Below are 15,716 nucleotides of genomic sequence, written 5' to 3'. Positions count from 1 at the left end.
GATGAAGGATGGGGGTGACCAGTCGACTAGACGTTTAAAAGACCTTTCCTTGATCATATCAGAAATATTATTCTGTTAAACAAATTATTCCTATTTTATTAAAGTACAGCATCAGACGGTAACCTGATAGTTCAAAAGGTTAATATGAGTAAATGAACGAGGTGAAAGGTAAACACTTGGTCTAAAACAGATGGTACTTAATGGAAAAATGAGCGTTTCTGCTAACTAATCAAACATTGCATTTGTGCGGAATTATACACCTCACAACCAGTCACACACACACACACACACACACACACACACACACACACACACACACACACACACACACAGAGTGTTTTGATGGCTTAGTGTTTCGTTTCAGAAAATAGTCAAAAACTGCACTCAGTTTTGACTATTTTCTGCCTTTTAGATTATTCAGACTTCTGTAATTTGGACATTGTCCAAGGTTGACCTTTCTTTCCTGCTGCTGCATGCAGCAACAGATGCATTTCTCACTATTGGGAACTGTGAATTCACCAGACAGTTCCCTGCTCTATTCCTGGATGGTCAGTCAAATATGTCCAACTGCGTAGTAGTTTCACTTATGTCTGTCTCTAATGCATCAAAACTGTTTACATTATCTAACCAAAACCCTAAAAAACTCCCCTGAAAACAGTTCGATGAGGCCATAATATTGGATGCTGGTTCCTCCGGTGGAGAAAGGCTAAATGTATATGTTAAATTCCATCTAAACAAAATTCCTTCTTTGACTTTCACCTTTGTAATCATTGGCTTTAAATTTTTATCATCCTGACCTATTTTCCTGTGTGTAGTGTTAATTGTTTTTCCTGACAAAATATGCGGCCAGCCATCAGCAACTCTGTTCTTTGCTTAAACCCGTATCACATGACTGGAAGCCAGCCGCCTGATTACCACAGCCCTGTCTGATGACATGCATCTCATCCTGACAGTTCTCTTATGTACCTTTCCCACTCCACCCCCTTCCAACAGGCATGCAGTATGGATATGTTGCTAATAGTGGCGCTAGCTCTTCCTCTGCCAACACCTCAGGCCCAGCAGCAGCAGCCCCCTCATCATCCAGCTCTGATGATGACGATGAGGAGGAGGAGGAGGATGAGGAAGCAGGTCTGCTCTAGCTTTTACCTCCCCCATAACCTTTTTGCTACTACCTTATCCACTCCTTATTTTTTTAGTAATCTTAAACCTAAAGTGTACACGTCTCTTTAGACACCTCTACTGTCCCGCCTATCCGGTGTCACTTCTGATAACCGCCATTTTCCTCTTCCCTGTCTGGCTACCATCTGTCACGTCTACTCTACCTGCCAACGCTTGTAATCAGTTCACTGCTCATCATCAGCACCATCTCCTTTCTAATAGGCTAATCATATTTCTCCCTGTTGGTCCTTGTCACCAGCCTTGCAGAGTTCACCCGCTGCACGCAACATTTCCCCCCCTCGCATTCATCAGTCCTCTTTCAAAATATTGATTTCATCTCCTCAGTGTGTGTGCACACTGTTCTGTTCTTCCATCACTGAAAGCTAACATGAAATTTTTTTCCCTCAGAAAGGTGGCAGGTAAGTAGTGCTCGTTGTCATATACAGGACGACGTCCTCTTTGCCTGCTGTCTAGCTCTGAGCAGCGCTCTTGCTGTCTCTCAGTAATGTTCAGGGTGTGATCGTCCAGCTGTAGTGGACCCTCCACTTATCAGCAGTTATCCATGCTGATGGAAAAAAAAATCAATATTTTGTGTTTTTCTTTCCACTCTGTTCACGGCTCTTGATAGTAAACTGGATAGCCTCGGGAATGAGTTTGAATTAGATGTGGTCATGAGTCCTAGATGTAAGATGAGCACTTATGACATAAAAATGTATTGAGAGGAAATATTAATATAATCGAATATCTTTGGGTTTAAAAATTGGAAAAAGGTATGAAGGTTTTAAATAATCTAAGTGAATTTAAATATATTTTCTAACATAAATGTCAAGAGTTTTCTTTCATTCTCTAGTAAAGGGAAAGCATTAAGATGTAGGGGGGATTGGTTTATGTACTGCATGTTTTAGATTTGTTTTTGTATTTAATTCAGGTGAGTTTTGGGACTTTTAAATCATTTAGAAGCAAATAAGTAAAAAAAATGACTCCAGTGTACTTTGTTCATGCAAGGGGTCTGTTACGAAGTAACTTTTCAGTATTGCTGATGAACAGAAATGTGTTTCATGCGTGAGTAGATTAAACGTCAGTATAGGTTTATTTAAAAAAAATTTTTTTTTATCACATGCCTGGTAATTTTGTTTTGTTTTGCAGGGGGAAGTTTTTACAAGGAGAAAAAAGATTGGTTTATTACGGAGAAGTTAGCTGTTTGTACACTGTTTGATTTTTTTGACAAGTTTATTTGTCCATGGGGCTACTGATTGACCCTCACGCTTGAATCTTGAATCTCACTGTACTAAAAAACCTTGCATTGTATTAAAAAGGCTAAAATGCTTGGTGTAACTTTTTTTTGAAATAAATTATTTTACATTTAATAATTTAAATGTCAGGTCAGCATGATACTGATTGTTGTCATGCACCTGTGTGATGTCTCTCTCAGATGTTCTGCTTTAAAGATCCTCTGAGACGTGTGTCATCAGCCAGAGGTTAACAGATGTTTAAATATAACCACTCCCCTGCCGATAGGTCCCGCTGTCTATGCATGCGTTTGCTGACTCTCCTGCTTCTCACAAGAGAGCATTGTTAGCACTGCTACAACTCATTAGCGCACTGCCTAATAAAATGAGGAGCTTGGTTTAGCTTTCTGTTTATCCCTCGTGCTCTCATCAATTCCCCACAGTGTTGCTGTCTTACAGGTTGTCTGTTGCAGCAAAATAGCACTTGTTGATTCAAGGAAGCCACGCTTACCAGAATCATGATATTGAAAATAACAAAATGGGTTCAGAGTCACAAGTAAAGCAGAAAACAACCAGTGCATTTTAGACTTTTGTAGGACAAAGCTTGCAAGTTATTAGTTGAAAAATAGTTTAAATACATTTTAAAATGAACATTATAAGCAAACCTGATTAAACTAATTTATAACACAAATCTAACAGCAGACGTATGTTATCAGGATGAATCAATTCATCACCTGTCACATTTTGATAATACTGCCATCACCTACTATCAACAACAGCAGTCGCCAACCAAAATAACCGACTATAACACCAGCAGCAACAACCAGCCTCGCAGCTAATGGCAACCACAGCCAACAGCAACACTAATATTTCTAATAGCAGTAGTAGTTCTGAATTTTAATCTTGGATTGCCTCATATTTATTTAGTTACAGCTGTTTTATTTCAGATTTGTGTATGGCCATTCATTTTTGTTATCTGTATACACACGACAAGTTTTTCCTTATTGATTATATGCCAAAATGTTTTGATCAATTTATCTTTATTTTGTAACTGTTCACATAACAAAAGTTATCCACGACTAGAGTTTAAGGCGTTACTCAGTTGGCTGTTTGTTTGTTCACTAATTAAGTCTGTCTGGAGTCAGGGACGGCGTTTTGGTTTCTTTGGTTTGTGTTGCTGTGTCATCTCTGTTGTTGTCATGGTCTTACTGCTGAGTGTGAATCAAGTATTCAAATACATGCAAGGTTTGTCCTGGTTTGAAATAGGCCTTAGTCGGCTCAGTAACCATTAAGTTACACATGTACTGGTGCAGTAATAGAATATAAATGTATGTGGAGTCCAAACTGGGCTCATATTAAAACTTTTAAGATCAACTGCAAATCAACACTGGCTACAATGAGCTCTATATAGTCTTGGTAGTATCCATTTTCTTGAAGGAGGAGGAGAAGGCTTGGCTCTCCTGGTGTCCTCGTCATCCCTAGTGCTTAATCCAGTAGTCTGCTGGTCCGATTTAGTCTGAGATAATTGGATCTTGCCCTGTCCAATGAGCTCTGTCCCTGAGGCCTGTCACATCTTGGTTTGCTGCTGTTGATCCCTCCTTTTGGCACACATGGATTAGTGGATCCATTCAAATATTACTGCCCATGTAATCCTTTGGGAAAACCTATTCATTACATGACATGCAAGGAATAAACAGACAAAAACGAAAAGATCCTTTTGCTTGCTGCTGTTTTTTTATTAAGATTATTTTGTGGATATTTTACCTCATAGGCACTGAAGCAAATTAGAAAAGCGATATGATGGAGTTGGATAACATGCAACCAATGTTGGATTTGAACCGGGAGTGTTGCAGTGCACTAAATGAGTCCACACGCTATTTTGACTGCAGCATTAATTCTTGAAAGGTTATGGCAGCTTGCTGAGGGATTTGAAAAATAATTTTAAAAGCCTTCATGCTTTTTTTTTTTTTTTTTTTTTTTTAAATAACGTAACGTGAAGCTTTCGAGTTAGCTGCCAGCCTTACCCTCCTCTATGTCCATGAGCGGTGGATAGAGACGAAAAGAATGACATCATAAACACAAGAAATGAGTTTCCCTAGATTGGGTGAGAAGCTCGGTCATTTGGGTGGAGCTCAGAGTTGAGCCGTGACACGAGCCAGCCGAGGTGGCTCGGACCTCTGAGGAAAAATGTGTCCTGGACACTTCCTAGGTGGGGTGATTTGGGCATGCCTAGTGTTTGATCACTGAAACAGTTAAACTGAAAATGATGATGGCAGTAGTAGTAGTAGTCAAAGGAGCTTGCAAAGAAAAGCGTCTGGACTTCTTTAAGTTGCTTGAAGACGTTTCACCTCTCATCCGAGAAGCTTCTTCAGTTCTAAGGTCAAATGGTGGAGAGTCCCAGATATAAACCTAGTGGGAGAAACCCCCCACAGAGGGACCCACTAGGTTTATATCTGGGACTCTCCACCATTTGACCTTAGAACTGAAGAAGCTTCTCGGATGAGAGGTGAAACGTCTTCAAGCAACTTAAAGAAGTCCAGACGCTTTTCTTTGCAAGCTCCTTTGACTACGATGACCTGGATGACTGAGAACCTTCACAGACGTAGTAGTAGTAGTAGTAGTAGTAGTAGTAGTAGTAGTAGTAGTAGTAGTAGTAGTGATTTTTTTTTCAGATACTTTGACATAGTCACAAAGTGCTTTAAGAGAACACAGATTAGTTTATGACAAAAAGTAGTCAGTCACAAGATAACATTTTAAAAAGGGCATAAAACTAAATGAGTACTGTACTACAAAATAAATAAAATGGGCAGTAATAAAATGAAAAGTTTAGAAAAGATATAGAAATTGTAAAAAGGAATAAAAACTTGGTTACTAGGGGGAAAAAAGCAAGTTCAGAGTTTTGATGATGGTGATAAACTTGTTCCAGGTGTTAAATATAAATGACTCTGCTATTAATTTAATGCATTTCTTTAGTTTTGCTGGCTGAACAGAGGAATCTGAGGCATGTGTTGTCTAACCCGCCTGTTTGTGAGGACACTGGGAGCCTTTTTGTCAGAAAGCTGAATTCAGATGGTAGATGTTAATATAAAAGTTCTCCAAAAAAGAATTTATTTAATTTTGGTTTTTAGATTACAAAAAAGATAAGGCTTGACTAATCCACATCTGGTAAACCACCTTTCTCTGATCAGGGCACCACCCTGTAGCTTCCAGTGGTTTGTCCTCACTAATGGCCTGTAGCTAACTGGTTTTATTGAACATGCTGAAAATGTCTTTCGTTCTGTGCCCATCGCACACACTCATATCTTCTTTCCCCCCCCTCAGTTCTCTACACATGTCCTGTCCTCAGACGTCCTTTCCCCCACACAGCAACTTGCATATACTCAAAACTTAAGTGCTTCCTTTTTATGTTTTCTTTCCATCTTTCAGTCTGCCTCTTCTCTTTCGTTTTCTTTCTGTGAGGCCAAAGGGAGTCCATGCACGACCAAACCAGAAAATCTGCTTTTATTCACTTTAATGTTGTCTTTCATTTTTATCCCAACACCCTGTCCTTCCTCCCCGATTCACTTCATTTGTCTTTAGATTTTTTTTATTGTGCCATTATTTATTTGAACAGAGTAATATTTGCAAGCTGTCTTTTCCTTCATAATAACAGTTTTTAATGCCTTTTGAGTTTCATTTTTTCCCCTCTCTGCCTCTCGCAGGCGGTGACACATCCTCTTCTTCTACTGGCAGTGCCTCTCCGGTGCCCAACAGCTACGATTCCCTCGAAGGTGGCAGCTATCCAGGTACGTGTTCATCACAGACAGACTGCACCTCATGCACCTGAGCAACTCTCAGTAAAATCACAGCTTTGTCTAAACTGTAAATCAACTTTTCTTTGACAATATGTACAGTGCACAATATTTTTATAACTTGGCATTTGCATAAAATGAAATCTGTTATAAAACCTTAATCAATTGTTAAAGCTGAATTTTAGGGTCTTAGGTCAGTGCTGGAAAACAGATGTGAGAATGACCGGATGAAAATATTCTTGAATATAAAGAAAGTGCTGCCTCCTAAGCAGGGACTCTTAGAGGATAAAATAATTCTCCGTGAACTGAATTTAGATCCTTTTCCTTATCCCTGAGGAAGGTTCCTGCAGTGTTAACACAGCTATATTTGCTGACAGCTGATGTGGCAAAAAAGACTTGGGTCTTCTGTTATCTAGTGACAACTTTTCACAGCAGAGAGAGGAAAAACGGGCTTTAAGACAATCCACATATTCCCTTTGATGCGACCCAGCTTTTCTAAGCAGAAGACAGCAGTGTCATTCACAACGCTTTAAATGTGATTGTTGTTAGTTTGTTACTGGTACAGTGTTCCTGATGTTTATACTACCGTCTCATCTCTTATGGCTCTTTATTCATCTAATCTGATAACAATATTGTGTAGTTTGACCAAAGCTAATGGAGACAGCAAAGGGGACTGCAAATGCTACTTGAAAAGGCTTTTTTTTGTTGTTTAGGGATAATTTGGCACTTATTCTAACTTATTCTAAAATCAACATTAACACAGTGATCTTATTTTTCTGGTCATGTTAAAACACCTTAAAAATGTTCTGTCTTCTTAACATCACACTACTGTACTCCTGCACTGTCTCTCTTTCCAGAATCCATGCCACCATCCAGCAATGTGACCAACCAGGCTCAGCCCTACGGTAGTTACGGTTACCCTGGCATGCAGTCAGGTTATCGGCAGGGACCGGCGTCCCACACTGACGCCTCCCCCTCCGACGACCTGTATGGCCAGTCAAACTACCAGCAGTACTCACAGGTGAGCCTGCAACAGAAATGTTGATTAATATTTTGCACATCTATGGATTGTTTGAAAGTTTTTTTCAGGCTATTTTCTCAGATTTTATATTAAATTGTCTAATTTTTCGTGTGTAAAAAGTTTGGATAAAGGCAAACCCAACCTGCGTTTGATACCCATCACTTAGAGCGACTGTCTGTTGCCCCCACTAGATTTTAAGTAAGCATATGTAGGCTTTTAAATTTCACCTATGCTTTGACCAATTCTGGTGATAGGCTCTAGTTTTATGAGCTGGCTTATAACAGAGTCAGAGACCTGTTCAGGATTCTGACCCTGGACTTTGCCAGACTTCTAGACTTGATCATAATCCACAACTGACTGACTGGTCAGACTTAATAAATAAATGTTTAAGGTGTCACTACACAGAGATTATTTTATAAAATAGCCCACCTGATGAATTTTGGCTGTAAGCTGAGCTGTTTGTTTGTTCGCGGTGTGGAAACCATCCGTCCCTCTCTGCAGCCCTTCCCTAGTCTCTCTGAGCTGTCCGCAGCCCTCGGCGGGCTGAGTGGTGTGCCAGAGCTGGAGGTCGAGGCCCTGAGGCCAATCAACCTGCTGCAGGAGAGAAACTTGCTGCCCCCCAGACCTTTGGAAGCTCCAGAACCCAACCTCAGCCCCGACCTTAAGAAAGTCAACTGCAGTCCACAGTAAGTCTGGTGTAGGGAAATTTTGAGTGGCAGCTGAGTCCTTAAATTTAGCCATTTACTTTCAGTGTATCACAGAAACTTTAGAGTAGTAAAATAAATAAATTCTTAAAATAGTACAACAGTAGTATACAATTACGGGTTGTTGTTTTTTTTTTTTCAACTTCTAAGCTCATGGTTTTTGTTTTCTTACTGCATTATTTCAACCTTTTTTCATTTCGTATATTTTTATCTGTGAGTATATTTTGTCATTCGTTTGTCTTTTTTTTCTTCTTTTTTTTAAAATCAGGACATTCAGGTGTACTCTGACCAGCGTTCCCCAGACCCAGGCTTTACTCAACAAAGCCAGACTCCCTCTGGGCCTCCTCCTCCACCCCTTCAGAGATCTACAGGTACATCAAAATTCCCCTCAAAGAACATTTTTCTCAGATTTTGGTATTATGGAGTTAAGATGTCGGCAAATGTTTAGTTCTGTTTTTAAGCAGTGTGTGGTCTTTTTTTTTTCCCATTGCCTTCTCAAGCACTGCATGAAGCTGTTCTGCTATTTATTTATTGAACATACAAAAGCTTTGTTTAGGGCACAAACGCTGCTGTACCTTTTAGCAGACAATAGTTTGAGTTTCTTCATCAAGAGTCATTTTATTCTGATACTTTTTTGTTAAAGCAAACAGATGTGATCAATTCATTCTGTGAAATGCAAAATATGTTGTGCAGAGCAGGGTGTTTTTTCCCTGACAGAGGTATTTCACATTAGTCGACACAGTTTTACATTAAAGAAAGGTGGAACATAGTGTTTAAATACTATCTGGGTCCTTTGTAGCTGTCTTTTTCCACTCGTGACCAGTCAGCAGGAGGAGCAGAATGACAACGATGAAGAGGTGCAGGAAAGATAAGGGAGGGTATTTATAGAGCTGTGAGGTGAAGACGTGTCAGTAGATGTGAAGTGACAAACAATAGGAAAGTGCTTGAAAGACAGGCTGGCACTGACTTCCTGGACTAACGGTTAAATAACTGAATGTTTGACAGAGCGTCAGTTGTTGGCTCGTCGTTTTTGTGAGTGTGTATTTCAAAAGGATATCTCAGAATTGCCCAGGCTGTGTTGCTTTTACAGTAGATGACTGCAGAGGTGTGGATCCTGTGGACGTGTGAAACAGACATTCATGCTCCTCTGCAGTTTCTGCCTACAGCTTTAATTTTGGCAACTCTGATAGTTTAAGGATATGTTATGAAAATGTATTTTTGGAATCATATGCTACACCTACACAGTATTTCCTGATTTTGAATGTAATTTGGTGTTTCCTCTGAGTCAGTCAAGTCTACAGTGTCTCAGTAAACAGCTGTGAGCTGTTTGGTGTAGTCTGGAGTGAGCCTGCAGTTTGGTGTCAGATACGTCAGAGCATCCTGACTGTCAACGGATAGTTTTAAAGAATTTTTCTTCTTGGAGGTGGTTTAGTGAGGCTTTATGATGCATTTAAATCTTCAGCTTGTGACATTGTTTGTGGTCTCTGAGGAGACTCTGTATTACATCGAGGTCCTCCCTTCTTATGCAGCCCAAATATGGGTGTATGCCCCATCATGAGGAACTTCATGTCCCTCGTCTTCTCTGATCTCCCAAGGATACTGTGGTATCGTCTAGTTTAATAGTCTAACCAACTAGTAGAAATTGTTCTTTCCCCAAAGGCTGTCTGCGCTCTGACATTAACATTCATTGCCTGTTTTGAAAAGCACCACCTAGACGAAGTGGGAGAAGCGGGGATGGTTTGGGCATCTCTTCTTAGACTGATGTCTCTTTGCATGGATCCAGATATGAGAAGAAAGAAAGGGAGGATGTATTTGATCATGATGGAAAATGGCACAAGAAAAATGAAGCTACATTTAAATTTTTTGCACTACAGCAGCAGCATTGGCACCCATTTACTCGAATACCCAGAGAGGTGGAAATTCTTAGTTTTTGCTTAACCTTACAGCTGAACCAGCAAACAGAGGTGATTAAGATATTTTGGTTTCACTACTGAGGCGTTTTTCTCGACATCTGTGTTTACTTCGCCTGTGAAAGTAACACATTACTGTTGCGATCCAACCCAAGTGTGAAATTACAAGTTTTCAAAATCTTTTCTATCAGTGTCATGTTTTATTTAATTACTGCAGCTCAACTCAACTGTTTATCAACATAGATGTCAATTATTTTATAGTTATGTTAGCATTTGATCTGATAATAATTTTTAGCTGTTTTTAGTAAATTGCAGAGAAAGAAAGTAGTCCCAAAACCTCCGTTGTGGCCTTCAGGTGTACCCGAGGATAAACAGACTTTGTTCTAAGGAAAAGGTGGAGAAATTTTGGGTGACTCTGGTGCTTCAGCGGAAGTCATGACACCAAAAAAAAGAGGAGAAAAGAACTGCAGTTTTGTTTTGGTTTTTTTTTTTTCCAACCACACTCACAGAAAAGGAAACAAAGTGCTATTCAGCCATCTGCTGAGATATAAATAGAAGATTGTTTTGAAAGGGTCATGGGATGGAGAAAGAAAGTGGAGGCCAAAAAATTGAGGCATGACAGATGAAAAGTTCATAAACATGTCTTTTGTATTTTTTATTTTTTTATTGGAAGTTAGTCCATCTTTCTCTAAGCCTTTTTCCCCCGTTTGCCTCTCTGCAGCAGTTACCGGTGATCACATCAAACACGATCGTGCGCTGTCGCTCCTGCCGCACCTACATCAATCCGTTCGTCACCTTTCTGGACCAGCGCAGGTGGAAGTGCAACCTGTGTTACCGGGTCAATGATGGTACAAGTCCAGTCAAGCTATTTATATATTGTCCCTGCAATTTCTTTACTGCTGAATCATGTTTTGCAGCCTTAATGTTTTATGCCATTTTAATTCTTGTTCAGTACCAGATGAGTTCATGTACAATCCAGTCACAAGGTCATACGGTGAACCACACAAGAGGCCAGAGGTCCAGAATTCCACTGTGGAGTTCATCGCCTCCTCAGACTACATGGTAAACACGCCTCTTATTCATATTACACGTACTTTGCTTCTCTGTCCACTAGAGGGCAGTGTTGTGTTTAGTAAACAGAGGGGAAAAAAAGAAGGCTCATGCATAAGAAGTGACACCTGCAAAGGTCATATAAAAACTTATTATTATTATTATTATTATTTTTTTTTTTTTCAAACCTTCAGGGATCTTTGATGTTTTTGTTCCTTTTCAGTTGCGACCTCCTCAGCCGGCGGCCTACCTGTTTGTACTCGACGTGTCTCACAATGCTGTGGAAGCAGGATACCTGAAGTACTTCTGTGAATCACTTCTTGGGAACTTGGATAAGTGAGTCCTGATGTTGCTGCTTCATGAGTTTGTCAGTTAGCTATTTAATCAAGCTGATTATTAGCGTCTGTCACAGGCAGAAACCAGGCTGACACAATGTTTCCTGCTGCAGGTTGCCTGGGGACTCGCGTACCAGAGTGGGCTTCCTCACCTTTGATAGCACCATCCACTTTTACAATCTCCAGGAGGGGCTGTCCCAGCCACAGATGCTGGTGGTGTCAGACATCGATGGTAAATATAAGTTACTTCAAAATGACACATGAGAGCTGTGGCAGTGACCCACGATCAAAAGTTGTTGCCACACAGTTAAGACCAGAGGTGGTGGTCTATTAGAGTGACTAATGACCCTTTCTAGTGTATTTGATAGAAATGTGTCATCTATAGCCGCATTAATAGTCTTTCCTGCTTTCTTTGCAGATGTCTTCATACCATCTCATGACAGCTTGATGGTGAATCTAAAGGAGAGCAACGAGGTAGAGCGTGCTGCTTTGTTCCCTTGCATCTCTTCTGTCATGTTTGTGCCTGCTTCATGATGTTTCTGAAACGGTTTTCTTTTTAATTTTCTCATGTATTGTTTCTCCATCCTCCAGCTGGTGAAGGACTTGCTGAAGTCACTGCCGGCGCTGTTCAGCCAGAGCAGAGAGACCCACAGCGCCCTCGGTCCTGCCTTACAGGCCGCTTTCAAGCTCATGTCACCCACCGGAGGCCGCATCACGGTGTTCCAGACTCAGCTGCCGACGCTGGGAGCCGGGAAGCTGCAGTCGAGAGAAGACCCCAATCAGCGTTCGAGCTCAAAGGTAATTATATTTTCTTTTATTTGTGATTATAATGAGAAAAACAACTATCCAGAGAAAGTGGGAGCAAGAGCAGATGCAGGATTTTATCATATCTTCCTTATTTGGAGTTAAACAGCATCCTTTTTCTTATTTCTGTCTTTATTTGGATGTTAACAGTGAAAAGTTTGGACACAGCAAGCCGTCGAATGTTTAATGAACAGATTGTTTTAGTGTAAAGTGGGCTGCTGTGCTTCATCTGTAACAGCTAATAATCACCACCCTGAACTGCCAGATCCTTATTTAATTATATATTTATTTTATTTATTTAGATATTTATTGATAAGTAAGACATAAATAAAAACATCCTTATTTCCTACCTCTGTGCGGTATGTTCATGGTGTTTGTTTTTCATGCGTATTTTTTGAATTTGTCTCATGATCATGAAGTTGGAGTGCCTGCGGGTGCCCTGTTTTAATTTTTATATTTTTCACATCAAATGGGAGTTTTAAATCATGGCTGCATTGTGACTTGTGAAGCTTAAATTGAACCATATGACAGATGAAGTACAGCCAAAGATTAGTACTTTGTGTCCTGGCATTTTCACAGCTGAGTTGTATTTATACTTTCCTGCAACAGCTCACTTTTCTTACCTGTCCCAACGTTGTCTCACATTTCATCTCAGATTAAACACCACTGTTATTGTCATCCCAGGATTGTGATTTATTCAAGTTTAGCATCTTCTTTTTTAATTCTGAATAAACTGCCAACAAGTCATGATAAGAGTTTCCAAAAAGAAAATGACAAATAACAGATGTGCTTGTTTGCTCGGGGGAAAAAGATATTATATTGTCTTTTTTTGCTGTCAGGAAGGTCCCCATTCCCTCAGTCCTGTGATCAAAATGAGGAGTTGCTGGTAATAACTCTCATATCTTTCAGGGAGCCCACCACCTCGGTCCTGCCACTGACTTCTACAAGAAACTTGCACTGGATTGCTCAGGACAACAGATAGGAGTGGATCTCTTCCTCCTCAGCTCCCAGTACGCCGACCTCGCCTCATTAGGTGAGAGCATGATTGAGTCAGCTGTTGGCATCATTCATGTTGTCCATGTATCCAAAGTGTCAACATTTTTGCTTATGTTATGAATGCTAATGAGCAAATCGGCTCCCAGTATTCTTTATATTCTATATTTTTTTTATTCTACTTTTTTAAAAATAATATATTTCCTTTTTTGTGCAGATTTGCAAACGTAGACTTTAAATCAGATCGCTTTAAAATAACCCTGTAGGAGCATTTTGTGGTTTGGTTTCTGAGTGTGTACTGCTGCTGCACTCAGGTTCTTCAGCTTATCATCATCAGAGCTTGTTGTTTTGCTGTTGCTGTAGTAGTAGTAGTAGCAGCTAACATGTGATTCAGGAGACTGGAAATAATTTGCCTCGAAGAAAATGTCCTGCAGAAGCTCAGGCCTCGGCTCAAGTGATAACATCCAGAAAGTGTGTTACCAGTGTTATCAACCTTGTTTTATCTGTTAAACCACACACCAGGTCATCTGTTGACACGGATACCAAATCTCCTAACAGCTTATTTCTGGCTAATAAAGGAGAAACCTATTCTAAACTGCTTTCTCGCCATCATCGACCTATTTGCTTTCTTCATCTTTATGTCATATTTAATATTATATTATCTGTGTTTTGAATTATTTAATCTTTAATTCAGTCCAGTGTGGGATTAAGGCATTATTTACAAATCACACACATCATAATGATGTATTTGAACTCTTCTTCCCAGTCTTCACAGACTGAAGATAATCACATGTAATTCTCTTAATGTCGATCCTCATGTTTTTCTTATTTCTCAGCATGTATCTCCAGGTATTCAGCAGGCAGCGTCTTTTACTATCCCTCCTTTCATTACATCCACAACCCGGCCCAGCTGGAAAAGTTCCAGAGAGACCTCGAGCGCTACCTCACCAGGAAGATCGGCTTTGAGGCGGTCATGAGAATAAGATGCACTAAGGGTAATCAGATTAGATGCAGCTTCATGCACGTTTTAATGTTTCTGTGTCAAACACAAGTTTTGTCCCTGCCTTTTTCCTCTTCAGGTTTATCCATCCACACGTTTCACGGTAACTTCTTTGTGCGCTCCACTGACCTGCTGTCCCTGGCCAATGTGAACCCAGACTCTGCCTTCGCTGTCCAGATGTCAGTCGAAGACTCTCTGGCAGACTCGTCTCTGGCCTGCTTCCAGGCTGCTCTGCTCTACACGTCGAGTAAAGGTATACACAAGAATGACTCATTTTCATGGTAACACATTTAGGTTGAAATTCTTTAAAGATCTTGAAAACGGGACTGTTATTAATTCATCTGTAGGAAAGAGACGTATCAGGGTCCACACTCTGTGTCTGCCGGTGGTCAGTCAGCTGAGTGATGTGTATGCCGGTGCTGACGTCCAAGCCATCACTTGTCTGTTAGCCAACATGGGTAAGTGTTTAGCTTAAATCCTTGGCTTTCACGCCTTTTCATGTGCAGTACTTTTAACCTAAGACTTTTTACACATTTATGACAGTTGGCCTCTAGCCTCCCCGTGGTTGACACAAATCCAATAACATGTTAAAAATATTAGAGTGATAAAGTGATATTGTCAGTGTTTTTTTTCCAGAAAAGTTGGCAGAAAAAAATGCATCAAAATGTATCGAATAAGTTTCCATCGGGTTTCATAAAACACGCAGTCAGTTGGAATTAAATACCAACCCTGGGTGGAAATGTAGCGATACCTGTGTGGTGGTATATAACCCACAGAGAGCTTTTTGTAAGCCAGGTCTTTCCTGTTTCAAGAGTCACATTCGTATACATTTGCATTTTATATTAATGATTAAAAGGTTTTATTCAGTCTGTGCAGAGTGGCTTTATGGGTCATGTTGACCACCGCTGTTTCCCTAGAGGTTGTGCATTGGAGCTGAAGAGTGCAAAGTTTGCCTGTCCCACAGACACACAATGTCCACATAAATATGAAAATGTTTGCAATAGGGCTGTGCGATATGACCAAAATCTCATATCCCAATATGAGACATTTCTCATCCCGATAACGAGATATCTCGCAAAAATTTTACGTTTTCGAACTCGGGCAACTCGACTTGTGTGAAATGTTTTCAGCTTGGCGTCGTGTACCTGGAGTTGAGTGTTTTGACCCATGCATAAAACTATGTATTTTTAGATAGAAGTTGCAACAGCCGCCATTTTCTTTGAGTATTTATTACACAGCGTGCTGCGGGGAAAAGCCTGTTCTAACGTTTGAGTCTAAGGTTTATTTTGTGCACCTGTCGGCTCCGTTTTGCTTCTCATCTGCAAACTCTCTCCACACTCTTTCACGTGGTTATTGTGTAGGTGGTAGAAGAGGTTTGTTGTGTTTGAGTCTGTGGTGGGGACTGGTTTGCGCCATAATTTGCATGGTACAATTTTCTAGTCCGTGTCAGACTTTCCTTAACCAAACCATGTCCATGCTACAGCGGTAGAACCTCGTTTAGGAATAAGGTCCTGGATTTGTTTTGACTGGTCCTTCTGTTTGGAGCTACCTGGTTCTGCCTCATCTTCACTGGCAATGCTGGTATTCTCTGTGCCACAATGAAAAACAGCGTAGTTTGCGCCACCACGAAACAAACGATAGCAAATAATTTGAAACGATGTTTTCATTTTGTCATGTGATATATTTCATCATATCGCACAGCCCTAGTTTGTAAACATGTC

The 15,716-nt window shown here is 40.3% G+C and overlaps 1 protein-coding gene across 2 annotated transcripts in view; it reads left to right on the top strand.

Annotated features, from left to right (window-relative positions):
• Positions 1-15,716, top strand: part of sec24b (SEC24 homolog B, COPII coat complex component) — a 32,036-nt gene that overhangs the window by 4,935 nt on the left and 11,385 nt on the right. The window contains exons 4-18 of one of the 2 annotated variants that reach the window (XM_026183697.2): positions 994-1,128; positions 6,089-6,172; positions 7,036-7,199; positions 7,701-7,885; positions 8,172-8,274; positions 10,535-10,661; positions 10,766-10,875; positions 11,087-11,199; positions 11,312-11,430; positions 11,617-11,672; positions 11,790-11,996; positions 12,912-13,035; positions 13,832-13,990; positions 14,075-14,248; positions 14,343-14,453. In XM_026183697.2, coding sequence (XP_026039482.1) covers positions 994-1,128; positions 6,089-6,172; positions 7,036-7,199; positions 7,701-7,885; positions 8,172-8,274; positions 10,535-10,661; positions 10,766-10,875; positions 11,087-11,199; positions 11,312-11,430; positions 11,617-11,672; positions 11,790-11,996; positions 12,912-13,035; positions 13,832-13,990; positions 14,075-14,248; positions 14,343-14,453 — 1,971 coding nt within the window. The remainder of the gene's footprint in view (positions 1-993; positions 1,129-6,088; positions 6,173-7,035; positions 7,200-7,700; positions 7,886-8,171; positions 8,275-10,534; positions 10,662-10,765; positions 10,876-11,086; positions 11,200-11,311; positions 11,431-11,616; positions 11,673-11,789; positions 11,997-12,911; positions 13,036-13,831; positions 13,991-14,074; positions 14,249-14,342; positions 14,454-15,716) is intronic. The other variant, XM_026183706.2, reaches the window with a different exon arrangement.

Source organism: Astatotilapia calliptera, chromosome 2, assembly GCF_964374335.1.
Source record: "Astatotilapia calliptera chromosome 2, fAstCal68.1, whole genome shotgun sequence".
Lineage (NCBI taxonomy): Eukaryota > Metazoa > Chordata > Actinopteri > Cichliformes > Cichlidae > Astatotilapia > Astatotilapia calliptera.
The sequence above is the reverse complement of the archived record's forward strand: the minus strand, read 5'-3'. Positions and strand labels throughout refer to the sequence as shown.